This window comes from Bos indicus, chromosome 8, assembly GCF_029378745.1.
Source record: "Bos indicus isolate NIAB-ARS_2022 breed Sahiwal x Tharparkar chromosome 8, NIAB-ARS_B.indTharparkar_mat_pri_1.0, whole genome shotgun sequence".
Lineage (NCBI taxonomy): Eukaryota > Metazoa > Chordata > Mammalia > Artiodactyla > Bovidae > Bos > Bos indicus.
In genome coordinates this window covers 75,600,931-75,628,076 of record NC_091767.1, presented here as the reverse complement: position 1 = coordinate 75,628,076, position 27,146 = coordinate 75,600,931, and the positions used below count along the sequence as shown (strand labels likewise).

Below are 27,146 nucleotides of genomic sequence, written 5' to 3'. Positions count from 1 at the left end.
GATTAAAGCCTGGATGGAGCTGGGTCTGCACCCATGTGTCCTTGAGCACGTCTTTTACCTTTCTGAGCCTGAAACTTGTGGATATTATGTGATTGGGTTGGGTGATAGAGAAGGAAATGAGATAATGTACATATAATGCTTACTGGGATGCTAGTTGTCAGGTCTGTTATTCTTTTTTTTTTAATACATTTATTTATTTGGCTGTATCGGGGGTCTTAGTTGTGGCATGAGGATCTTTAGTTATAGCATGTGACCTCTTAGTTGTGACATGTGGGATCTAGTTCCCTCAACAGGAATCAAATCCAGGCCCACTGAATTGGGAGCATTAAGTCTTAGCCACTGGACCATCAGGGAAGTCCCCACATCTATTAATCTTATTAATAAGTCCCCAAATATTTTCCAGTGCCACAGAATTCAACAGTTGTCTCTCCTTTCTATTGTAGCAGGTCCCCATTTTACTATTCATATAACATGTTTGTCTAAAGTCTAGGTTAAGAAACTTGCCCAGTAGACTTTATTAGGAAGGAGGACTTTGAAAAGAAAGAGGTAGTGAGAGAAACGGGAGGCCTGTGATTTTTAAGGTGATGCATTAATTTTATTCTGTTTCTTGACTTGCATTTCTCTCAAATAGATTGTCTCTTTTTGTTCTTTATCCTCTTCTTTTCCTTTTCCTTCCTTCCTTCTTTTTTAAAACTTTTAATTGTACTTGGGAGCCATGGAATCTCATATTGATCCATAAAGCTCTATTTCTCCATAGATCTCTGATTATTTTACATTTTTTAAAAGAAATAGTTTATGTTTTGGAAGTTTACACAAATATGTTAGTTCTTTAGTATATATTTTTAATTAGTATTTATTGGAACTTATATGTGCTAATCGTAGTACTAAGTGCTTTACTATGTATTATCTTTTTGGTCTCAAAAATAACTTGTGAAATTACCATTGTTTAGGTAAGAAACTGAGGCCCTGAAAAGTTAAGTGATTTTCAAGAGTTCAGACAACCATATTGTCAGAACTGGCACGTGAACCCAGACAGTTTAACTTCATATTTTGTTTTTAACTGCTACACTTGAGTTGTATGCCACTTACAAAAGCTTGTCTGATGATCTTTGCAGACTGCCTCATTTTTACTCCTCAGAGCCCAGCTGCTTTATTCCACAGTTTCTGAAAAACATGGTGATTGCAGACTGCTACTGAGGCTGAGGAAACTGGACCATAGACCAGAAATTCCCTCTTGTCTTCCTAAAAGGCATTTAGTCAGGAAAGGTCGTGCCAACATGTTAGATTTTCTGAGATGCACTCACAGATACCTAGTACATCGTGGTGAATGAGGTGTACTGAAAAGTCAAACATAAAACTCTATAACAGAACCTCGGAAGACAGTCTTTCTTAACTCCCCTGGGGATGCCACAAGGCCACCCCTTGAGCTTCCTGTCAGTTCCTGACTAGGTATGACCTTGAGGCCTCTCTGAGCTCTAGATTCCAGCAGAAGTAGCATCATTGCTGCCATCATGTGGCAGAGGGTACCTGGCTTCTATCCCTAGCCTGACCATATGCTGCCTGTGTGACCTTGGATAATTCATTTAACTTCTCCTTTATCTTTCAAGCATATCGCTTACACAAATCACAAATGTAGACATTTAAAAGATCTGTTTCTTCATGAAGTTTGTAAAAGGCTGTATGTGTGTGTGTGTATCAAAAGAGCTGTGAGAACCCTGAAACTCTGGGAGGAGGAAATGCACCCGAATCTTTTTAACTCTGAAGTTATAGAAGGTATATATTTTCATTTTTATATTTTTCCTGTATTTTCTAAGTTTTCCACAGTAAGCTTGTCTTTCTAATGAAAAAAGAGAAGTTTAATAAAAATAATACAGATTTAAAGTAATCCATCATCTGTGCATTATAATCTTTGAAAATGTGAAATCAGAATGATAGGAAAGGCCAGGATAAGGAAGTACATTTTAACTAGATGGTTCACAGGAATTCCCTGGCAGTCCAGTGGTGAGAACTTGACACTTTTCACTGCCGTGGCTCCAAGTTCAATCGCTGGTCAGGGAACAGAGATTCTGCAAGCTTCATGGCATAGATAGATAAGTAAACCAGATGGTTCAGTCATAGATCTGGTCTTAAGTGACCTAGCCAGCATCCAGCCTTATTTATCAGTATTTGGGGGGAAGATTTTTTGTTGTTGTTGTTTGGCACTTACCACAACCAGTATAAGGGATACTTTTCTAACTCTTCCCATTTCTGATTAGCAGCAACAAGCTGTCCATGCAGTTGATAATCCAGTTTTGTAAATTAACAAGTTCTGCTCTTTACAAAAGGATTCATAAGGTAGTCCCTTTAAGCTTTTAGCAAGCTATTTACAAAATGAGTGCATTTAAAATCTGGTTCTAAGATATAAATCTAAATCGCACAGGTAATCTTTAGAGACATAACTTATCACTTAGGCCATGAAGAAACTTAATATTAGTTAATTTTTTTTTAAGTACTTACCCCTGCTAGTATTTTATAAACTATTGTTGAAGTTTGACTCTGTCAACTTTTGAACTCTTAATTTGGAAGCGGTAGCCATGTTCAATATGATAAAAATTAAAATTCTGAGAGATTGAGGAAAAACGAGATAGGACTTCCTTTAGTCTAGTTCACACTGCAGATAGATGAATTTATCATAAGTGACCCCACAATGTAGTGGAAACCACATGGGCTTTGGAATCAGCCACACTAGGTGCTAGATGTAGAATTTGGTTCTGCCACAAAATAGCTATTTGTGAGCAAGTCAACCTTTGAATTTATTCCTCAGTTATAAACTGAGCATAATAATCATACTCACCTCATCTTAGGCTACTGTGAGGATTCTGTCAAATATTTTTAAAGTCCATCACCTATTTGATTTTCAGTAATTAACACTTCCCCAAATCAGGGCAGCATATTCATATATGGCTGTGTTTTCAGTGGCGTGAGGCCATTCCTGAGGCTTCATCTCTGCTCCCCCATTCCTTTGTGGCCGAAGGGACCCACACTAGTCTTCACTCCCATTTGAAGGGGCAGTGGTCTCCAGGGTAATCATGGGCTCGTAGCAATTGCGATAACTCATCACTTCCGTGTTTCCACATGTCAGGCCTGGTCTCCTTTATGACTGCATTGTGGTGGAACAGGTGGATGTGATTATTCATTCTGGGATGCACATTTCTGTCCTTCGCTTCAGTTACTACGACAGATGGGTATTATGGGACTTTACTTTGGAGCCAAGTTATGCCCTGTGGAGTTGAGTCAGGATAAATCCATCAAAGATATTAAAAAGAGTGTATGAGATCAAGAAGTAAATTAGCTCTTGAGCTGTTGAATGTTCTCCCTCAAGATTAGTTTTCCACATTGTTGTCATTGCTCTTGGGTACTTACTCTTTGTGATTTAGTGTTTAGGCAGTTTTCCACATAGAGGGAAAAGACTGCAGTATACTGACAGATTTCTGTCTGGTCTCTGCTGCTCTCAGCCAACTCTTAGGAGCCAGAGGGCTTTGTTTACTCCTTGCAGAAGTCACCCTATGGATTTTATTTTCAGGTGATCCTCAAGGGCAGCAAGGAGCGCAGCACCAGGGCCACTGGAGTTAATGCAGACTCCTCTCGCTCTCACGCTATCATCCAAATTCAGATCAAAGATTCAGCCAAGAGGACATTTGGCAGGTGAGCTGGAAATATGCATGTATTGTCTGCCTTTCCTTAATGTGACTTTGAAATATGTGTTGTCAACAACAGGACATCCTGCCCCATAGAGTTCTTTATTTCAGGGATACACCATAGAGTTATTAACTCTGAAATAAATCATTGTACCAAAGTGCCACCAGTTGATTAACCATGAAGTAATGACCTATTGTTGGTCAACTCTAAGTTATTAAAAGGAACATTGATTGCTTCTAGTGTGAAACACAGTATCAGCAGAGGAATAGTAGGAAATGCATCTCAGAGAGCTTACAGGTCAAAAAAAAAGGAAAATTAATCCATCCTTCTTGAAAGAAGCCATACGACAGATGGGTACATTCATCGCCTCTCTGGTGCTATCTTAGCATCACTCTGCCACAGTGATGGATGAGCCTATCTCACCTCTGAGTAATGAGTCTTTTGGGGGGTGGGGAGCTGGAAAGCAGCCCACAAAAGTCTCTATTTAATTATCTAAGTGGTCACCTAAGTGATTTGCATTGTAGTCATTTAGCCTTATGGGAAGAATGTTTAATTAATTTCAATCATACTTTCTCACAAATGGTTAAAGCCAACAAGAGTGTAAGTGAACAGTGCCAGCTATAATTGACAGATTAAAATCTTGCGATACTTTTGGAAAACTGACAGTAATGTCTTTAACTTTCCTGAGGATGGGCCTTTGTTGATTTCTTCCTGCCATCACAAAATGCTGGCTGATATAAAAAGAAACTAAAGCCCCAAAGAAGTCTTGCCTGCTATGTCTGTTCTCTAGGATCTCTTTCATTGACTTGGCTGGCAGTGAAAGAGCAGCGGATGCCAGAGACTCAGATAGACAGACAAAGATGGAAGGCGCGGAAATAAACCAGAGTCTTCTGGCTGTAAGTTGTTTAAACCTTTCATCTAAAAGTCCTTCTTGAGAGATTATGCCCATCTTTACATGCGGCCAAAGTGGGTGAGGGTGGGTTGGAATAAGGCAATGGAATTCCAGGGTTGGAGTTGGAGGCTGCCCAGTCAGATTCTCGACAGTTCTAGACAGCTCTTCCTCTCTCCCTGCCTTCTCTTCCTCTGGTCAGTCCTGCCAGTTAGAAACAAAGAAGTATTTCTGCAGTTGCATGAATGGTTCACTTAAGTACATTTTCTGCTGTCATCAAGTTTTAAAATTACCATCAGGAGGTACAGAATGTCTGATTATCTCTTGTGATTTTGAGAATTAAGGAAGAGTCAAGTGTTATCAGTCTAATTCCTCCATTATTATGTTTCCTATCAACTTTTATGCCTTGTGGTTTAGCAACCGTCAGTGAGCATTACTTTTATCCCATTGCTTTACTAGGGGTTCCAAAATGGTGATATTCTAATTCTAATATTCCTTCTGTATTTATTAGCTGGAAAGAACTTTCCCCCAACTATCTGATTATCCTGAAGTATAACTCATGCAATGGAGACAAGATAAATGCTTGATTCTTTGCCTTTACTCACCAATTTTCAGAATGAGTTGATGTCCTGGTAACCTGAACATGACCATGAGTTTGTTGTTCTTTAATTTTTTTGTTTGTTTTTGTATTATAAACTTATTGTCCTCTTTTTTTTTTTTACTTTTTAATTTATACATTTTTGGCCATTATATTCTGTGTCTTTTTGACACAACCCTACTAGTCCCTGGCTTTCTAGTATGAAAAAATGTTGTAGGCTTGTACATTTTTTCCCCCAGAACTAAAATCAGCCATTTCTTCAACAAGTCTTGGTTTTAGAGGGAAATGGTAGTTAGGGAGCATTTAGGAGTGCTAGTGGTGCTTATCACCACTGGGTTAGTTCTTTTTTTTTTTTTTTTTTAATTTTATTTTATTTTTAAACTTTACAATATTGTATTAGTTTTGCCAAATATCAAAATGAATCCGACACAGGTATACATGTGTTCCCCATCCTGAACCCTCCTCCCTCCTCCCTCCCCATACCGTCCCTCTGGGTCGTCCCAGTGCACCAGCCCCAAGCATCCAGTATCGTGCATTGAACCTGGACTGGCGACTCGTTTCATACATGATCTTATACATGTTTCAATGCTATTCTCCCAAATCTTCCCACCCTCTCCCTCTCCCACAGAGTCCATAAGACTGATCTATACATCAGTGTCTCTTTTGCTGTCTTGTACACAGGGTTATTGTTACCATCTTTCTAAATTCCATATATATGCGTTAGTATACTGTATTGGTGTTTTTCTTTCTGGCTTACTTCACTCTGTATAATAGGCTCCAGTTTCATCTACCTCATTAGAACTGATTCAAATGAATTCTTTTTAATGGCTGAGTAATACTCCATTGTGTATATGTACCACAGCTTTCTTACCCATTCATCTGCTGATGGACGTCTAGGTTGCTTCCATGTCCTGGCTATTATAAACAGTGCTGCGATGAACATTGGGGTACCCGTGTCTCTTTCCCTTCTGGTTTCCTCAGTGTGTATGCCCAGCAGTGGGATTGCTGGATCATAAGGCAGTTCTATTTCCAGTTTTTTAAGGAATCTCCACACTGTTCTCCATAGTGGCTGTACTAGTTTGCATTCCCACCAACAGTGTAAGAGGGTTCCCTTTTCTCCACACCCTCTCCAGCGTTTATTGCTTGTAGACTTTTGGATCGAAGCTATTCTGACTGGCGTGAAATGGTACCTCATAGTGGTTTTGATTTGCATATCTCTGATAATGAGTGATGTTGAGCATCTTTTCATGTGTTTGTTAGCCATCTGTATGTCTTCTTTGGAGAAATGTCTGTTTAGTTCTTTGGCCCATTTTTTGATTGGGTTATTTATTTTTCTGGAGTTGAGCTGTAGGAGTTGCTTGTATATTTTTGAGATTAGTTATTTGTCAGTTGCTTCATTTGCTATTATTTTCTCCCATTCTGAAGGCTGCCTTTTCACCTTGCTAATAGTTTCCTTTGTTGTGCAGAAGCTTTTAAGTTTAATTAGGTCCCATTTGTTTATTTTGCTTTTATTTCCAATATTCTGGGAGGTGGGTCATAGAGGATCCTGCTGTGATGTACGTCGGAGAGTGTTTTGCCTATGTTCTCCTCTAGGAGTTTTATAGTTTCTGGTCTTATGTTGAGATCTTTAATCCATTTTGAGTTTATTTTTGTGTATGGTGTTAGAAAGTGTTCTAGTTTCATTCTTTTACAAGTGGTTGACCAGTTTTCCCAGCACCACTTGTTAAAGAGATTGTCTTTAATCCATTGTATATTCTTGCCTCCTTTGTCAAAGATAAGGTGTCCATAGGTGCGTGGATTTATCTCTAGGCTTTCTATTTTGTTCCATTGATCTATATTTCTGTCTTTGTGCCAGTACCATACTGTCTTGATAACTGTGGCTTTGTAGTAGAGCCTGAAGTCAGGTAGGTTGATTCCTCCAGTTCCATTCTTCTTTCTCAAGATAGCTTTGGCTATTCGAGGTTTTTTGTATTTCCATACAAATTGTGAAATTATTTGTTCTAGCTCTGTGAAGAATACCGTTGGTAGCTTGATAGGGATTGCATTGAATCTATAAATTGCTTTGGGTAGTATACTCATTTTCACTATATTGATTCTTCAATCCATGAACATGGTATATTTCTCCATCTATTAGTGTCCTCTTTGATTTCTTTCACCAGTGTTTTATAGTTTTCTATATATAGGTCTTTAGTTTCTTTAAGTAGATATATTCCTAAGTATTTTATTCTTTCCGTTGCAATGGTGAATGGAATTGTTTTCTTAATTTCTCTTTTGGGTTAGTTCTTACTTCTAGGTCTTTTTGATGGACAGAGAAGGGAAAAGTGTATCATGGATTCATACTAATAAATTAATTAAAAATTAAGACTACAGGGTTTTTGCTTAGCTTTTTTGAATTTATATTTCTCTCCCTTTTCTCTTATGCTAAAATTCTTAGTTCCTAACAACATTAATATAATTTATTTGCTCTACCTCAATATGTATGTATACCAAAATAATAGTATATTACTTTTAATATGGTTACTGAATTCAGATTAAGATTTCTTTGCAGTTGTCCTTTCTACCCTTGATGTATAGTCATAATATTATATTGCAAAGTCTCTTTAAATAATTCTGTGTGTTTAAGCTCACCAATTTTGTATTCAGTTAAAGAAAAATTATAAAGTAAGCCACATTCAGAGAAGGCTAGTGTTCATCTCGGTCCCCTCCTGTCATCCCCCTCCCCTTAGGTAACCATTTTCTACCATGTTTGTTTGTACTCACCCCTTTCTCATGGGAAAAAAGAAAAGAAAAGGCGAGCATACTGTTAACACTGCTCTGCAGTTTGCTTTTTTCACTTAACAGCATCCTGGAGCTCATTCATGACTGTTAAGGACCCCCATTCCTTTTTAGTACTGCCCTGTTTCTATCCACGTTAAGTCTTTTTGATTAGAACTGAAATCTCCTACTGGACACATTACCCTCAGGTCTCATGAGGGGTAAATTGAGAGGCTTCGAGAGGTGAGAGAGTCAGCATCTTTTTATTATCATTTTAAAATTTTTGAATAATTTTAGATTTCAAAAAAAGCTTCAAAAATAAACATGTAGCATTCCTTCACCTAGCCTTCTCAGTGTTAACATTTTATATAACTATAGCAATTTAAATCAGGAAATGAACATTAAAACAATTCTCTTAACTGTCTACAGACCTTGTTTGAATTTCATCAATGTCCCACTCATGTCCTTTTTCGGGTCTAGGATTCTGTTACCTTTAGTTATCATGGCTCTGTATGTAGTCTCCTCAGTTTTTGTCAGTCTTGACCTTAACACCTTTGAAAAATGCTGACCAGTAATTTTGCAGACTGTGTCTGAATTTGGGTTTGTGTAATGTTTTCTCATTATTAGGTTGAGATAATGAATTTTTAGCAAGAATAGCACAGAAGTTGTACCCTTCTCAGTGTATTGTCGGAGAAGGCAATGGCACCCCACTCCAGTACTCTTGCCTGGAAACTCCCATGGAGGGAGGAGCCTGGTGGGCTGCAGTCCATGGGGTCGCTAGGAGTCGGACACGACTGAGCAACTTCACTTTCACTTTTCACTTTCATGCATTGGGGAAGGAAATGGCAACCCACTCCAGTGTTCTTGCCTGGAGAATCCCAGGAACGGCAGAACCTAGTAGGCTGCCGTCTATGGGGTCGCACAGAGTCGGACACGACTGAAGCGACTTAGCAGCAGCAGCAGTGTATTGTCGCAGTCAATATGTCATTACTGGTGATGTTAAACTTGATCACTGAGTTAAGGTGGTTTGTGCTAGGTTTCCCCATTGTGAAGTTATGATTGTTCGCTTTGTAATAAGTATCTTATGGACAGATACTTTTAAACTATGCAGTACCTATTTACATGTTAATTTTGCTGTCTAATTTTAATGTCCATTGATGATTCTTATGTGTAACAATTATTACTGTGGTGTTTACATGATGAGATTTTTCTGTGTCCATCATTCTACATTAGGGGATCCCCTTGTGGCTCAATGGTAAAGAATCTGCATGCCAATACAGGAAATGCAGGTTCGATCCCTGGGTCTGGAAGAGCCTTTGGAGAAGGAAATGGCTACCCCCTCCAATGTTCTTACCTGGAGAATCCCATGGACAGATGAGCCTGGCAGGCTACAGTCCATGGGGTTGCAAAAGAGACAAGGCTTAGTGACTGAGCACACAGTCTATGTTAATTAGTTGGAATTCTACTGCAGGAAAGAGCTGGTTTTTTTCTCTTTATTCATTTACTTACAACAGTAAATGATCTGAGCCACAGTCAGCTCCCGGTCTTATTTTTGCTGACTGTATAGAGCTTCTCTATCTTTGGCTGCAAAGAATATAATCAATCTGATTTCGGTGTTGACCATCTGGTGATGTCCATGTGGAGAGTCTTCTTTTATGTTGTTGGAAGAGGGGGTTTGCTATGACCAGTGCATTCTCTTGGAAAAACTCTTATTAGCCTTTGCGCTGCTTCATTCCATACTCCAAGGCCAAATTTGCCTGTTAATCCAGGTGTTTCTTGACTTCCTACTTTTGCATTCCAGTCCCCTATAGAAAAGGACATCTTTTTTTGGTGTTAGTTCTAAAAGGTCTTGTAGGTCTTCATAGAACCATTCAACTTCAGCTTCTTCAGTGTTACTGGTTGGGGCATAGACTTGGATTACCGTGATATTGAATGGTTTGCCTTGGAAACGAACAGAGATCATTCTGTCGTTTTTGAGATTGCATCCAAGTACTGCATTTCAGACTCTTGTACTGCATTTCAGACTCTTGTTGACCATGATGGCTACTCCATTTCTTCTAAGGGATTCCTGCCCACAGTAGTAGATATAATGGTCATCTGAGTTAAATTCACCCATTCCAGTCCATTTTACTTCGCTCATTCCTAGAATGTTGACATTCACTCTTGCCATCTCCTGTTTGACCACTTCCAATTTGCCTTGATTCATGGACCTGACATTCCAGGTTCCTATGCAATATTGCTCTTTACAGCATCAGACCTTGCTTCTGTCACCAGTCACGTCCACAACTGGGTATTGTTTTTGCTTTGGCTCCATCCCTTCATTCTTTCTGGAATTATTTCTCAACTGATTTCCAGTAGCATATTGGGCACCTACTGACCTGGGGAATTCCTCTTTCAGTATTGTATCATTTTGCCTTTTCATACTGTTCATGGGGTTCTCAAGGCAAGAATATTGAAGTGGTTTGCCGTTCCCTTCTCCAATGGACCACATTCTGTCAGACCTCTTCACCATGACCCGCCCATCCTGGGTGGCCCCACACAGCATGGCTTAGTTTCATTGAGTTAGACAAGGCTGTGGTCCGTGTGATCAGATTGGCTAGTTTTCTGTGATTATGGTTTCAGTGTGTCTGCCTTCTGATGCCCTCTCGCAACACCTGCTGTCTTACTTAGGTTTCTCTTACCTTGGACGTGGCGTATCTCTTCACGGCTGCTCCAGCAAAGCGCAGCCACTGCTCCTTACCTTGGACGAGGGGTATCTCCTCAATTGCACTCATCTCACATGCTAGTAAAGTAATGCTCAAAATTTTCCAAGCCAGGCTTCAGCAATATGGGAACCGTGAACTTCCAGATGTTCAAGCTAGTTTTAGAAAAGGCAGAGGAACCAGAGATCAAATTGCCAATATCTGCTGGATCATCAAAAAAGCAAGAGAGTTCCAGAAAAACATATATTTCTGCTTTATTGACTATGCCAAAGCCTTTGACTGTGTGGATCACAATAAACTGGAAAATTCTGAAAGAGATGGGAATACCAGACCACCTGACCTGCCTCTTGAAAAATTTGTATGCAGGTCAGGAAGCAACAGTTAGAACTGGACATGGAACAACAGACTGGTTCCAAATAGGAAAAGGAGTACGTCAAGGCTGTGTATTGTCACCCTGCTTATTTAACTTATATGCAGAGTACATCATGAGAAACGCTGGGCTGGAAGAAGCACAAGCTGGAATCAAGATTACCAGGAGAGATATCAACAGCCTCAGATACGCAGATGACACCACCTTTATGGCAGAAAGTGAAGAAGATCTAAAGAGCCTCTTGATGAAAATGAAAGAGGAGAGTGAAAAAGTTGGCTTAAAGCTCAACATTCATAAAACAAAGATCATGGCATCTGGTCTCATCACTTTATGGGAAATAGATGGGGAAACAGTGGAAACAGTGTCAGACTTTATTTCTGGGGGGCTCCCAAATCACTGCAGATGGTGACTGCAGCCATGAAATTAAAAGACACTTACTCCTTGGAAGGAAAGTTATGACCAACCTAGATAGCATATTCAAAAGCAGAGACATTACTTTGCCAACAAAGGTCCGTCTAGTCAAGGCTATGGTTTTTCCAGTGGTCATGTATGGATGTGAGAGTTGGACTGAAGAAAGCTGAGCACTGAAGAATTGATGCTTTTGAACTGTGGTGTTGGAGAAGACTCTTGAGAGTCCCTTGGGCTGCAAGGAGATCCAGCCAGTCCATCCTAAAGGAGATCAGTCCTGGGTGTTCATTGGAAAGACTGATACTAAAGCTGGAACTCCAGTACTTTGGCCACCTCATGTGAAGAGTTGACTCATTGGAAAAGACCCTGATGCTGGGAGGGATTGGGGGCAGGAGGAGAAGGGGACGAGTGAGGATGAGATGGCTGGACGGCATCACCGACTCGATGGACATGAGTTTGAGTGAACTCCGGGAGTTGGTGATGGACAGGGAGGCCTGGCGTGCTGCGATTCATGGGGTCTCAAAGAGTCGGACACAACTGAGCAACTGAACTGAACTGAACAGTAAATGGGTATTTCTTTCATTTGCTAAATTAGAATCCATTCTATCATTATTTTCTTGCTCACATTTTCCCAAATGGCTATTGGGAGTTCTTTCTGGGGTTCTGTCCATAAGTTCTTTCAGGTTGGTTTTGTAATCCTTTTGACATGCTCATTTTTTGAGCATCTTCTTGCCTTTTAGCACTACAAGGTGTCACACATTCTTCCTTGTCCTTGCCCTGAAATCAATCATTTCTCCAAGGAGCTAATACACTTTTGAATACGTACTATACACTAGTGAGTTTAATCTTCACAACAGATTCTCTCATTCCCACTTTATAGATCAGGATTCTGAAGCTCAAGTTAAGTGAATTTGCCAAGGGTCTACAGCCTCTGGCTAGAAATCTTTGATTCTCATGTTTAAATTTATGGTCCAGGAATTAATTAGGAAACCTAAGAGGTACCTGTGGAGAGGGCTTCCCAGGTGGCGCTAGAATCCGCCTGCCGATGCAGGAGTTATAGGTTGGATCCCTGGATCGGAAAGATCCCCTGAAGGAGGGCATGGCAACCCACCCCAGTATTCTTGCCTGGAGAATCCAATGGACAGAGGAGCCTGGAGGGCTATAGTCCATAGGGTTGCAAAGAGTCGGACACAACTGAAGCAACTTGGCATGGCATGGCATGGCACCTGTGGAGTATCCTTTGGGGCTTGACTGTCTATCTCACGTGGGAGACAATATGTAAAGGAGCCTGGAAACAAGCCTTAAAGAATAGGATCAAAATCTTGTGCTTTGTGAGGCGTACAGAGATGCCCCCTTTTTCCTTCCTGGATATTTCCGTTGCTTTTCCCTTAGAGCTTAGTAAAGTCTACTTTCCATTCTGATTCAGCAAGGCTAAAGGGACCCAAGGGCTCATAGAGATTGATGGCCACACTTGGATTTGAGTATGTAAGGGGCAGGTGCAACTCAGGGGCCAGGTTTGGTTACCTGTTCATCCCTTCTAGAGAATTTTCCCAGTGGGGATATTGGACTGACTTGTAATAAGAGTGGAAATTCCTTTATACCGTCTTATAACCTTGCAGCTTCTTGGATAGAGGAGGGTTAGCTGTGGACATCTATGGCTGCTGCCAAGAACAGTCACAGGAGACTCTCAAGGCTCATTACCTTTTCTTGGTGAACTCCCAGCACTGGCACTTCCAAGGGATCCCTTCCATTCTCTTCCCTCCCTTTCTTCTCCTTTACTGTTGCTTACCCTAGATGCATGACTCAGAAATAGAAGGTCTCTCCTCCCTGGTCTTGTCCCCTCAACCCCTGCTCTTTCTGATGGGCATGTTGCCCTTGGAGATGTATGTATCCAGATTTCTGCTGGCACTAGTGATATCCAACGAGCACTTCTTTGAGAGGCTCTGCCCAGGAGCAAGTGACATGCCCTTCTTTGCCTTTGGGCCACCATCCCTACTTTTTTTCATGAGGGTGTAGACCTAGGTGATTTCTCAGTTGCTTCCTAGCTCTGCCTTTAGGATTTCTCCTGTTCCATTCAGACAACTTGTATCTGAATCTGCACTTGAAGCTGTACCTACCGGTGTGCATGTGTGAGCAGGGAGGCGGGGGAGTGGCATGGGTATTTTCTCTATTTATGTGCATCTTGTAGTTGGGAAGAGTGAGGAGAGATAGGGAGCTGGCAAGCCAGAACTGCCACCAAATAAGTTGGACTCTGGGACCAAAGGGGGACTCTGGGACTCTGGGTTTGTCAATTCTGCTCTAATCCTAGGTTCACAGCCTTTAAGTTGAGAGGGGGCCGGGGGCAGGGTGTTTAACTAGGCATAGCTAGCATAGGATGATATTTTCCAGTCTACCTTGATTGTTCTTGTTGAGCAAGAAACTACCAGGGCGTTTTGACTTCCTTTTGGAGGAGAGTTGCATGAGTGTGGTTTATTTTAAAAAAAAAAAATGATCTGTTAGTCTCACTTTGCATGTGATATTTGATGTGCTTGTTATTCTACCACTTTGCAGCTGAAGGAATGTATCCGTGCATTGGATCAGGAACACACCCACACTCCTTTCAGGCAAAGCAAATTAACTCAGGTAAAGTTCAATATGAGCTTTGAGTTCTGGTTTACGCATGTGTTCCTTCTTCCATTCATTGAATCATTCAGGAGAGCATCCACTGCCAGCAAGGAATGATGTGGGGGGAGGAGGAGGGGAGGAGTCCCCTTCCTTCTAGGAGCTCTCAGTCTTGAAGAAGAAAGGGCATCCTCAGGCAGGGATCCCTGCAGTACACAGCAGCCAGGAAGCAGTGGTCACCACCCAACAGCTTTCCATTTATTTCTAACAGAAAGAAATCTTGTTGATTTAGTGACATCTCTGAGCCTTTGAAGGGGATGGCAGTGTAGCTGTCTTGGTACTCTTAGCTGTAGACTTAGATAGACCAGTGTTTCAAGACAAAAAATAATGGCAGCATTTAAAAAGAATGAGATTGATTTTTGACATGTCCTTCCAGAAAAGATGACCAAGATCTATAGTTTAAAAATATGAAATGAGAAAAAAAAACTACACAGAAAAATTATCCATCTCTGTTAGCTGATTATTCTGAGTAGTAGGACCATAGCTTATTTTTTTTTCTTCCATTTTTCTGTCATGAAAATGTGCTTTATTGATAGGAAGCACCAAGAAGAGTGGCCCATGGAGGGCTCAGCCTCGGTACAAATAGCTGTGAAGACAGTTACAGGGACCCCTGGTTCCCTTTTGCACCAAGACTGTGCACAGTAGAGCACAGACTAGGTAGGAGGCAGTCTAGGTGAGGCGCTCTGTATTCTGGGAGAAGTTTTCACTCTGTGCAGCTAGACCAACAGCTTCATGGGAACTGGGGCAGAACCCATGATAACATAGCTCCTAACTTATTAGAATCAGTCATCTGTGGGTTAGATGGTTTCTTCTCAAACATGACTACAACTGGGGACTCAGGAAACCCTTTTGGATGGTTAGTCCTGATTCTGACATTGGCTTTGTTATTTTTCAAAACATGTCCTCCACCCCCAGAAATTGTGTTCCTATTTAATTAAATCAGTAATTTCACACATAAATCCACTTACAGAATTATATGCCTTTTTCACGCAAACATAAGTTTTAGATCTTTCTGGGTACCTAAGTACGTATATCCATAATTAGTTTTTATGGTTTTATGCAGTTCATAATTTTTTAGTTACTTGTTTATAGACTTAGAGATTTTCCAGATTTTACTATTATAATATTGTAATGAATATCCCGTGTATACTTTTTTTTTAAATCAGTTGAGCCATTGTCTCTTTAGGATAAAGTCTTTGAAGTGTGATTGCCAAACCAAAAGTAGGAACATTTTTTTACCAGGTTTTTAACATATTACCAAACTGCCCTCCCAAAGGCATGTACCAATTCACACTACATAGTACATGGGCAGCATAGCAGTGTACAGGAGCACCCTTTCCCTAGACCCTCACCAGAGCAGGTTCATGTGAGTCTTTCTTAATCTTCAGTTCAGTTCAGTTCACTCACTCAGTCGTGTCCGACTCTTTGCGACCCCATGAATCGCAGCACGCCAGGCCTCCCTGTCCATCGCCAACTCCCGGAGTTCACTCAGACTCACGTCCATCGAGTCAGTGATGCCATCCAGCCATCTCATCCTCTGTCGTCCCCTTCTCCTGCCCCCAATCCCTCCCAGCATCAGTCTTTTCCATTGAGTCAACTCTTCACATGAGGTGGCCAAAGTACTGGAGTTTCAGCTTTAGCATCATTCCTTCCAAAGAAATCCCAGGGCTGATCTCCTTCAGAATGGACTGGTTGCATCTCCTTGTAGTCCAAGGGACTCTCAAGAGTCTTCTCCAACAGCAAGTTCAAAAGCATCAATTCTTCGGCGCTCAGCCTTCTTCACAGTCCAACTCTCATATCCATACATGACCACTGGAAAAACCATAGCCTTGACTAGCCGGACCTTTGTTGGCAAAGTAATGTCTCTGCTTTTGTTAATCTTACAGGCCCCCAAATTTTAATTTTTTAATTTATTTATTACTTGACTGCACTGGATCTTAGTTGAGGTAACAAACTGAGTTGCAGCATACAAACCCTTAGTTGCAGCATGTGGGATCCAGTGGACCACCAGGGAAGTCCCCACAAATTTTAATTTTGTAAAATGGTTTCTCTGCATTTCTTTGATTAGTGGTGCAGTGAGTACCTGTTTTGTTTGTTTATTGATCATTCGTGTTTCTTTTGTTAATTACCTTTTTGTAGAAGGTGGTAGGTATAAGTATGGCCCAGTGTCCTGAACACCGTAAGCAGTCAATATGCCCTTTGTTAGTTGATTTCACTGACCTGCCTTCTGTTTTGAACAGGTGCTGAAGGACTCTTTCATTGGCAATGCCAAAACCTGCATGATCGCCAACATCTCACCAAGCCATGTGGCCACTGAACACACTCTGAATACTTTGCGCTATGCTGACCGGTGAGTCCCCCTCAGGGTCAGAGTGGGGGGTGTGTGTGTGTGTGTGGAAGATGCACACACAAGGATCTGACCTTGAGCTCCCCAAACCTGTTCTTGGGATAATAATTCTACTGCCAGGGGAACGTGCAACTGGTCATGTGAAGAATGTGTTTTGGTAGGCCCTGTCATTTTACAAGTGTGAATGTGACAAGAGGAAGGTGACATGTTCCCTTGTTCAGGAGACAACTCCATCAGTGGCTCTTAAATAGCTAGCCAGAGATGAAATATTTCTCCAAGGTGGAAGGTTTCATGAGGTTTTCTTCCTGCCAGCCTCAGCCCTAATTGTTAGGGATTAGTTGCTCAGTCGTGTCCGACTCTTTCCGACCCTGTGGACTGTAGCCTACCAGGCTTCTCTGTCCATGGGATTCTTCAGGCAAGAATACTGGAGTGGGTTACCATTTCCTTCTCCAAGGGATCTTCCCGACCCAGGGATCGAACCCAGGTCCACCGCATTGGAGGCAGACGCTTTAACCTCTGAGCCACCAGGGAAGCCTAATTGTTAGGGATAGAGTACCTATTATTTGTCAAGGCAGAAGTATTCAGAGCTATGTAGGTCCAGAAGAGATCAACCTTGTTTTATGGAAGGAGAAACTGAGTCCCAGAAAAGTGCAGGAGCCTTAAAAGGGCTCACTGGGAGTTGGTGGCAGAACTAGTGCCTCTGACTGCCAAGTCAGGGCTCTAGTGACTTTGGTATCTGCCAGGGCCCCTCCCACTTTTACCCTGGGGTCATGTGTCTCCTACTCGTTTGACAGCGCTCTCATTACCATCCTTTCCTCTGGCTGCTTTGCTGCCTGGTCCTACCATACAACACCTCCTCTCAGTCTCTCAGAGGCTGTCTCCAAAGTTAACAGACTATTTGAGGGGAACCTGGTTTTCTTAAAATTGCTGTTGAAGAATCTTTCATATCCGTGGCATTTTATGAAACTCACTGGGAAGGAAAGATAAGCTATCATTTAAGTTCCATGAGAACAGGAACCTTATCTTTTTCTCCACTGCATCTGTCCTGCCTAGACAGTACTTGGTACCTAGTAGGTGTGTTATTAATATTTGTGAATGAAAGGAGGCGCTCCCCCTGGGCGTCAGGGCTTGAGTGATGTTCTCTGTGTACTTTATCTCATTCCGATTGGAGAGACCATTTACAAAGTGGCTACTAGAATGGACTCGAGAGTGAAGCTGTCTGGGCCAGTGCCCTGCCTCTGCCACTAGCTAGCTGAGTGATCTTGGGCAGGTTTTCAACTTCTCTGGGCACATTAAGTTCCCTTAATGTGAACACGGATAATGACGGCACCTACCTCATGTAACAGTTACATGGATTCAGTGAGGTGACATGTGAGAAGGGCTTAGGGCCACACCTGGCACAGAATGAACACTCATTATATGTTAACTTCGACAACAATAGTAATATTATAGGCATATGCTCAGTCGTGTCTGACTCTTTGTGGTCCCTGGACTGTACAAGTTCCTGTCCATGGAATTTCCCAGAGAAGAATACAGGTATACTGTGGAGATCCTGCAGCTTTGGTTCAGACCACTGTGATAAATCACACTGAAGTCTCAGATTGGTTTCCCAGTACATGTAAAAATTATATTTACACTATACTATGGAGTTTATCATGTGTGCAGTAGCCTTATGTTTTTAAAAAACAATGTACATACCTTAATTTAAAAATAATCTTGTTGGAAAAATGGCACTGATAGACTTGCTCTATGCAGAGTTGCTATGAACCTTCGGTTTGTTAAAAAAAAAAAAAAAAAGCAAATGCCCTCTCCACAAAGCAAAATGCAGTAAAATGAAGTACACCTGTAATAGGTTCCCTAAATAAGTTTCCTCAAGGAGGATTCCTTATTGCATGGCTTCCTTAATGCCAGCATCCTAGCCCTGCTAGAAGATAAGTGAAGACTGAGATCAGCTAGAAGACGTGGGATGTCCAAAATTGTATCCCCCAAACGAGTATGGCTTCAAGTTCCTTCCCCGCATGTATCCATTACCCTGCTTCAACAGTTACTAACCCTAGGTCAGTCTTGTTTCATAAATCCCTCCCTGCATCACAGACATAAGAAGTGCTTGAAGTGAGAACATCATTAGGAACAGAGAACAAAACATGCCCCTCAGCGCTTCAGTAAAGGAAGATGAAAGCAACCCTTTCTCAGAGGGGTTGTATTGAGTACAGTTGAGAAATTATTTAAAATAATTTTTGTTAAAAACTAGAAAAAGTATAATAGAAATAATCTCTTTCATTCAAAGCAGTCTGAAAAATTACTGAAAGTAAGTATGAAAGTCATTTGTTTTATATACTTAAATTAATTGTAGGTAACAATCTGTACATACATAAGATGAGAATGATTTTATTGCTTATTTGAAAATTTCCTCTGATTTAAAATTTTTCTCTCTTCACGTACTAAAAGAGTGTTGGTAAATAGTACAAAAATAAAGTTCTAGCTGGACCCCTAACAGGTTTATCAAAAAAGAGCTCAGTAACAAGAGTGATTTTGGAAAAAGGTAGAGTATACAGGACATACTTAGCATCAGTGACCAAGTTACCTGTAAGATTTCTTCTGACACCCTCAGATTTCTAGAATTACTTCTATGACTCCTAGGAAGAAACTTTGGTGTTTCCCTTTTAACAAAACTAAAAGAGCTCAATTTTATAGCAGGAGGTAATTTGGAACCAGGACAGGGGAGCCTGGTAGGCTGCAGTCCATGGGGTCGCTAGGAGTTGGATACAACTGAGCCATTTCACTTTCACTTTTCACTTCCATGCATTGGAGAAGGAAATGGCAACCCACTCCAGTGTTCTTGCTTGGAGAATCCCAGGGACGGGGGAGCCTGGTGGGCTGCCATCTACGGGGTCGCACGGAGTCCGACACGACTGAAGCAACTTAGCAGCAGCAGCAGCAGACTTGCCATGGCAACTCTCAACTCATTCCTTGTGTGTATGTCCTGCTGCAACACCTCAGCAAAGGCCCAAGAACACAATCAACATGACTTTCAGTTCAGTTCAGTCGCTCAGTCATGTCCGACTCTTTGCAACCCTATGAACTGCAGCACGCCAGGCCTCCCTGTCTGTCACTAACTCCCGGAGTTTACCCAAACTCTTGTCCATTGAGTCGGTGATGCCGTCCAACCATCTCATCCTCTCTCGTCCCCTTCTCCCGTCTTCAATCTTTCCCAGCATCAGAGTCTTTTCCAGTGAGTCAGCTCTTCACATCAGGTGGCCAAAGTATTGGAGTTTCAGCTTTAACATCAGTCCTTCCAATGAACACCCAGGACTGATCTCCTTTAGGATGGACTGGTTGGATCTCCTTGCAGCCCAAGGGACTCTTAAGAGTCTTCTCCAACACCACAGTTCAAAAGCATCAATTCTTCTGCGCTCAGTTTTCTTTGGAAGTTCAACTCTCACATCCATACATGACTACTGGAAAAAGCATAGCCTTGACAAGACGGACCTTTGTTGGCAAAGTAATGTCTCTGCTTTTTAATATGCTGTCTAGATTGGTCATAACTTTCCTTCCAAGGAGTCAGCATCTTTTAATTTCATGGCTGCAGTCACCATCTGCAGTGATTTTGGAGCCCAGAAAAATAAAATCTGACACTGTTTCCACCATTTCCCCATCTATTTGCCGTGAAGTGATGGGACCAGATGCCATGATCTTAGTTTTCTGAATGTTGAGCTTTAAGCCAACTTTTTCACTCTCCTCTTTCATTTTCATCAAGAGGCTCTTTAGTTCTTCACTTTGTGCCATAAGGGTGGTGTCATCTGCATATCTGAGGTTATTGACTTAGTGACTTAGTCATGACTTTAGTCCTGTCCTTTGTCTCTTTGCTCACTGTTATCTGCTTCCCTGCCTCTCAGACCTGAAAGGAAGTCAAGTCTCAGTGTCAGGTTTACTATCTTGGTTTTCAGAAATGGCCAGAGGGGTCATTTGGCTACTACTAAGTGGATTAAAACCAAAACAATGGAAAAGACATTTTCTGAGAGCTCCCAGGCAGAAGTACAACTCCCTCCATAAGGGATTTCAACACAGAATCTACAAGCAAGCCACTGCAGAGTCACATTTTACTTGATGTCTCCTTGTAAATCCAAATTCTTCCACTGCTTTTATTTTGTTTTAGGTATGACAGAGTGAGAGACTCTGATCTTGGCAACTCAATCCTAGCAGACTTAATTCTGGATTTTTCCATGTTCTCTAAAATTCCCTTGTAGAATAGAGCATGGCTCTCTTATTTCTCTATCTAGGGGCCAATTTTTGCCTCCCAGAGGACGTTCGGCAATGTCTGGAGACAATTTTGATTGTTGTGACAGGAAAGAAAGGCTGCTATGATCAAGGTAGAAGCCAAGGAAGTTGCTAAACATCCCGCAGGCACAAGACAGCTCCCCACAACAAAGAATGGTCTGAGCCCAGACACCGCTTAGTGCTGAGGTGGAAACCCTGGGGACAGACAGGTCGTTCCACCTTCATGGAATTAGCATAAGCCTACTTATTTCTGAGAGCTTTTGCTGCTTGAAGTGCCCAGCAGGTTGGAGGGAACTCATTTTTTCAGAGACGCCTAAAAGGAGGTGGTTTGCAGGAAAAAAAGGCTCTGATTATGGAATAGGTGAGGAGTAGACACATGGCTCCTGAATGGGCTGATCTTTAGGAAATGTAGTATGGGCCCTGCGTGGACATAAGTTCTGAAACCAGCTCCTCTGGCCTGTCTCTCACATGGATCTGTGGTATTTCAAACACTCTCCTGATCATGGAATATTGGATGCATGCTAACATCCTCAGAGAAGACAACTGATCTTTGTTCAAGTAAAGCGACGTATTTCATGTTGAAATAGAATATCCACTTTATTCTTTCCTTTATTGTCTCCCAGATAAAAAAATAATTCCCAGTTCTTGTAATACTTTTTTTTGGTTTTTGTTTTCTCTGAAAGCTATAGGAAGGGAATTACAGGAATGTACATTAACATAAAATGGTCATTTACAGGGTCAAAGAACTAAAGAAAGGCATTAAATGTTGCACTCCAGCTAACAGTCGAAATCGAACATCTGGAAATTCTTCTAACGCTTCTCCAAAACGAATTCAGAGCTCTCCTGTGGCCTTGCCAGGGGACAAATATTCTCCCAAAAAAGTCAAGCTGGGGCTTCAGCAGCCTCTCACAGTGCCGTCTGGCTCCATGAGAGGGAAGGCCCATCCTCTGGCTAGTCACCCAGCCAATATCCCTTTTGCTTCTGTACCTAAGGTTCCTGGCAGAGAGGGTGGCTCTCAAGGGAGTCCTCCCCGAGAGTGGGTCATTCAGACTAGCTCTAGCAAAGGAACCATGCTGTCTGGACATGTAGCCATAAAAAGGGCAGAAGAATCAGCTGCATTATGCTCTGAGAAAAACCCAATTGGCAACAAAACCCCCCTAGGCTGGGGAAGCAGGGCGCCAGGCCCGGGAGGGGACCTGGTCCGTGGTAAGCCGCCCTCCCGGTGCAAGAGAGTGCAGACTGTGCAGCCCGTGCAGAAGCAGCTTGTGTCTCGAGGCGAGCTCTCCTTTGGCAGCGTCCAGCGCTTAGTGGAGTACGGTCAGGGCAGCAAGGTGGGTGCGCTGAGCTGGCCTGCCTCTGAAGCTTGGACCAACAACATCCCTGTGCAGCAGGAGGCAAGGGAGGAGCATTTGCGCTTTTACCACCAGCAGTTCCAGCAGCCACCTCTCCTCCAGCAGAAGTTACAGTACCAACCCCTGGAAAGGTTTTTATGCCGGTCCCGGCCCCCAGAGGGACAGCTCCAGAGTGACATCCCTCCTCCCTTCCACCCTCATCGTGCTGAGAGTCAGGATGGAGCCCAAGTCCCCCAAGCCGAGGACCCTGATGACAGCGACTTCAGTGAAGATTCTTTTTCACACGCCTCCTGTCAAAGGACCACAAAGCAGGGAAAGAGCCCGGAGAACAGCGAAGGCTCGTTCTTCCTTCATCAGAGGGAGCAAGGTCCTGAGGAGCAGGTGGCTGAAAGGCAGCAGAGTCTGTTTTTCAGCCCAGATGGTGACGAGGAGGGTGTAACTAGAAGCTGGGTGTACTCCAGGGACCCCGCAGGCCACAGAAGGATAGCGCTCGATCACTGCCACAGCCCAGGTCAGGTGCCCTTGGACTGGAGTGGAGAGGAGGACTTAGACTCCTCAGGGCCTTCTCCCAGACAAGACCTGGCAGGGAAGTCTTACTGCGCACAGGTAGACTCTGTATATGATCGGGAAAGGGGTGGCGGCCCTGCTTTTGACCTCAGACAGGAAGCCTTCAGAAGTGAGGTTCCTGGACAGGCCGAGGGCAGCTTGCCATCCCTGGAGGAAGATGGTTTCACTTGCTCACTATCCCACATCGCAGTTCCTGGATCCCCAGACCAGAGAGACACAGTGAGCACACCCCTGAGAGAAGTCAGTGAGGACAGCCCAATTCTGGAGACGAGAACAATGAAAAACAGTAACCCTTTCCAAGGAGACGACTCTAAAGGTGAATTAGGCACATGCTCCGAGTATGCTTCTGGACTGATGGCTCCACTCACCATGTCCCTCCTGGAGAGCCTGGATGATGGGGGGGCTCCTTCCTGGGAGCAGCCAGCCCAGGATGGAACTGCGCATGGTCTCGTGGCAGTGGACACAGAGGGGCCAGCAATGGGCCACACAGTGTCATCGGGTGATCCAGAGGCAGTCCTGCCAACGTCTTCGGCAACCGAGCACCTGTGGCTCTCCTCATCTCCCCCCGACGACAAGCCTGGGGGCAGTCTTCCAGCTCTGTCCCCATCACCCATCCGTCAGCGCCCACCTGACGAGCTGCCCAGCGGGGAGGCTGACCCGGGGGAGGCCTGCCAGAGCAGAGGGACCACACTCTTCTCCCGGGGGCACCGTGATGCCAATGCTGAGACAGAGCTGGACGGCTCCCAGGGTTTCCTGGGAAAGCCCTTCCTCACCTTACATCCTGGAGGACCCCATGCTGGGCCTACACTCACCCCCCGAGCTGGAAATAGTGATGTGGCTGACCAGCCCAGGGCCCAGGAGAGAAAGCAGCCGACTGGGCCCAGTTGGCCGGAACTGGGTTTCTCCACAGACCCCATCACACTGTCTTGCTACAAAGAGGACATTGCATGGCTCAAACATAGGCCAATCCCAAGGTCCTTAGCAAGGCCAGGCTCTCCCCTGGCGGCCAGCTGCTCTCCTGAGACCGCCGGGACACTCCGTCAGCCTGCCCTGGGACATGCACAGTAAGTTGGACTCTCCTACCTAGACTCGGGCCCTCTGGCATCCCTACTCCCATGCCAGCTTATTGTTCTGTCCTGGGAATAGCTATGGTTGGCTCAGAGACAGGCTGTTTGTCCACCTTTTCAAAGGAGCCTGCCTAGATGCATCTGACATGAGCAGTAGGAGTAAAATGTATTGGAGCAGGCCTGCCAGGGAGGATGGGCCCTCAGCCTGGGAAAGCTAGATGTGAGGGAGAGAAGGGAAGATCTGATCCCGTGACCAAGCCTGAGACTCGAGATGAGACCAGAATCCTCTTCCTTCTGGTGGGTATGTATTCCTGGAAGTGCTGTCCCAGGACACAGCAGCAGCAGCCTGTGCCCCCAGAGCCACAGCATTCTAGGCACCTTCCAGGATGGCAAAGGTGGGAAACCGGCTGCTGACTGTGCTGCTGTCCCCAGAGGAGGCTGGATGGTGCAGCAGAATGACACAGCCTTGGAAGAGGTGAAAGGAGCGAGGGTCGAGGGCTAGAGGCGCAGGAGGGCAGGGTGGTGACAGACGCTTCTCTGTGAGGCCGCAGCCCTCCACTCTGGCTCCTGATTCCCAGGGCCAGCTGTCTGCCTGCTCACTGGGGCTTGGCCTGGGCCTTGGGCAAAGAGAAGGGCATCCAGGGATGTCCAGGGCAGGAGCCCACCTAGAGCCAAAGGACAATCATGCTGTTGTGTGGTCTCTACCCATCAGGGGGGTGTGACAGAAGGCAGATCCTCCAGCCTCTAGCCCAGACCCCCTTGCTCTGGTCCCTGAACTCCCCACAGAGGAGAAATGCCCACAGGCTAGGTGGCAGGCTCTACCTTGTGCCATGTGCCAGCTGCAGTGGCACAGCCTTTAGCTTCTGTGCAGGGAAGCTGTGAGCAGCTCCTGCGGAGGAGAAGCAGCATCCAGCCCTGTCTCAGTGAACCTGGGAGGCCCTGGGGGGCAGCTCCCAAAGCCACTGTCTCTTCCCAGTACCTCATAACTACTCCCTAGTCCCTTGACAAGCCCTGAAAAGAACGGGTGAAGAGGCAGGAGATGGTGGGGAGCTCGTTCCCATCAAAGCCTCGACCTCTTTGGGAAGAAGCAGCTCCTGGCCTAGAAATGAGGCTCAGTTCCAGAAAGCTGCCCATGAGAGATGGGAGGCCCAAGGCTCACAGCATCCCCTCTGCTTCCCAGGCAGGTGGTCATCCAAGCACACCAGGAACAGCTGGATGAAATGGCTGAGTTGGGCTTCAAGGAGGAGACCCTGATGAGCCAGCTGGCTCCTACTGTAAGTGGTCTTGGCTGGAGCCTCCAGGGCTCTTGGGACTTAGCCTGCAGCTAGTTTGACATTATTTAGTCACTAAGTCATGTCTGACTCTTTGGCAGCCCCATGGACTGTTGCCTACCAGGCTCCTCTGTCCATGGAATTCTCCAGGTAAGAATACTGGAGTTAAGTTGCCATTTCCTTCTCCAGGGGATCGTCCCGACCCAGGGACTGAACCCACGTCTCCTGAATTGGCAGGCCTGTTCTTTACCACGGAGCCACCAGGGAAGTCCAGCTAGTTAGATAGTCATCCCTGTTTCCTGCAGTGTGTTCAGAAAGGCTCTGCTGCCACACTGTAGCTTTGTGGAGGCTTTGAGCCTTCTCTTGCCACTCTTCTGAGCTGGCTTGAGGGGCGCAAGGACAGGTGGGAGATGGCGTGACACTCCCCATTCCCAGGTCAGTGTTTCCAGCCTCTCTCCTTGCCATTCTGCCTTCCTAGTGGCTTGTTGGAGGCCCCTCCCTGTGATCGTAACAGTGACTTGCCTTATGCAGACCAGAGGTACTTCTACAAAAACACCCTTTTGCCCTGCAGATACCTCTCTCTGTAGAGAAGTGGGCCCACCCTATGCCATGGTGACTATCCTTCAGGTTTTCCAACTGGAGGAAGGGCCTGGGCTCTGAAATCCTCCTGCAAGAGAAGGGATTAGAAAAGCAGATATGACAGAGGGCCAGTAACAGCAGAAGCTCCGTTTGACCTTTGTTTCCTTTCTCAGGATTTTGAAGGTTTTGTGATCCAGCTAGATGAAATCATGGTTCTGAAGTCCAAGTGCATCCAGAGTCTGAGGAGCCAGCTACAGCTATACCTGGCCTGCCACAAGCCAGCTGCAGGCCCCGAGAGGACAGCGGTGTCCTAGAGTGGAGTTGGTACGGGGTGGCTGGGCTCTCAAGAGCTGGAGGGGCCTCCACCAGGTCCCCCTGCAGATCTCGGCACCCACTCCCTTGTCCCACCCATGCTGCTCTCTCCCTCACCGCTCATGGCCTGGGCTGGGTCCCAGCTCCTCTCTCAGAGCGAGCATCTGTCCAGTTCCAAGCACAGGGGCTTCTGCCGGGAAGGACAGATGAGCCTGAACAACTTCTAATAGGTCTCTCCCTTTTCTTTGGGGTTGAAGATTTGCATTACTGACCCTTTGTGGAAACACAGTTGGGGCTAATAACCCTGTAGATGTTTCTGAATTTGGGGGTCTGAGGATGGGGGGGCCGGGCTGGTCAGCGGTAACTTATAGATTGGAGGTCGCAAGCTAGGGGAGAGAACATGCTGAGCCTAGAGGTTTTACCAGCCGGATTCTGTGCCTTCCTCCAGGACTACTTGGTCAAAAACTATAAACGCTGGTGCTAGTGGGTGGGGGCTGGGTGAGATCTGCCCCACCAGCCCTCGGGAGGTTAGCTTCTGAAAATGTAAAATGAATAAACCGTAACTCAATGTCTTTAACAGGAGCAGATGTGGGACAGGTCTTTTGCTTCCAGTTCCCCTCCCTCCCTGCAACCCAGTATTTAGACGGAAGAGGGCGCTCGCACCACTGCATTCTTTTCCAATCTCTGCCTTTTGCTGAGACCATCTGCCTGCATCATATTCCTAAGTGCTATCTGTGAGTCCTCACTCACCGCACTCCCCGACAGAATAGCTGAATGGCTGGAGTATCTCAGGCAAGTCCATCTCCTAGCCTCACCTTTATCCAGGGTCGCCCTGGCCATCTGCTCGCCCTTTCAGTGGCCTGTGTTCAGTGCCTTGGCAGTAAGTGCTCTGGCCAGTGAGACTCGAAAGCAGTTTTACACACATACATGCACCCCTTCATGTGAGTTGTTTGCTGTGTATCTTTTTAGCAGAAAGAAGCTTAAGAAATACCAGGTACCCATACAATTTGGAAGTGTCACACACAAAAAGACTGGCTTCCCTTCTTCCTGTGACCTTGACCTCTCCCTCAACTTCCTAACACTTACTAATTTATGAAACTGTTTTTCTCAGCGCAGTTTTGTTTTGTGTGTCCATTGGATTACAAACTTTATTAAAAAATACAAAACATGAAAAAAAAAAAGAAATACCAGGTAGTCAATCACTTACCAAGGCCGCCTTGGATCAAGTTGAGATTCACATGTCAAAGCCTTGGCCCTGACACCCATTTTCATATGAAATTTTGACCTCTTGTAGAAGTTAAAGGATAACTTCT

General features: G+C 44.3%; 1 protein-coding gene across 3 annotated transcripts in view; it reads left to right on the top strand.

Moving 5' to 3' along the window:
• The window catches only part of KIF24 (kinesin family member 24), a 72,399-nt gene extending 45,984 nt beyond the window's left edge, over positions 1 to 26,415 (top strand). For 2 of the 3 annotated variants that reach the window (XM_019966418.2, XM_019966417.2), the window contains exons 8-14: positions 3,563 to 3,684; positions 4,469 to 4,574; positions 13,950 to 14,021; positions 16,301 to 16,410; positions 21,422 to 23,668; positions 24,852 to 24,945; positions 25,695 to 26,415. In XM_019966418.2, the coding sequence (XP_019821977.2) occupies positions 3,563 to 3,684; positions 4,469 to 4,574; positions 13,950 to 14,021; positions 16,301 to 16,410; positions 21,422 to 23,668; positions 24,852 to 24,945; positions 25,695 to 25,835 (2,892 nt within the window). In that variant the 3' untranslated portion in view covers positions 25,836 to 26,415. The remainder of the gene's footprint in view (positions 1 to 3,562; positions 3,685 to 4,468; positions 4,575 to 13,949; positions 14,022 to 16,300; positions 16,411 to 21,421; positions 23,669 to 24,851; positions 24,946 to 25,694) is intronic. The other variant, XM_070795008.1, reaches the window with a different exon arrangement.
• The last annotated feature ends 731 nt before the right edge of the window (positions 26,416 to 27,146 follow it).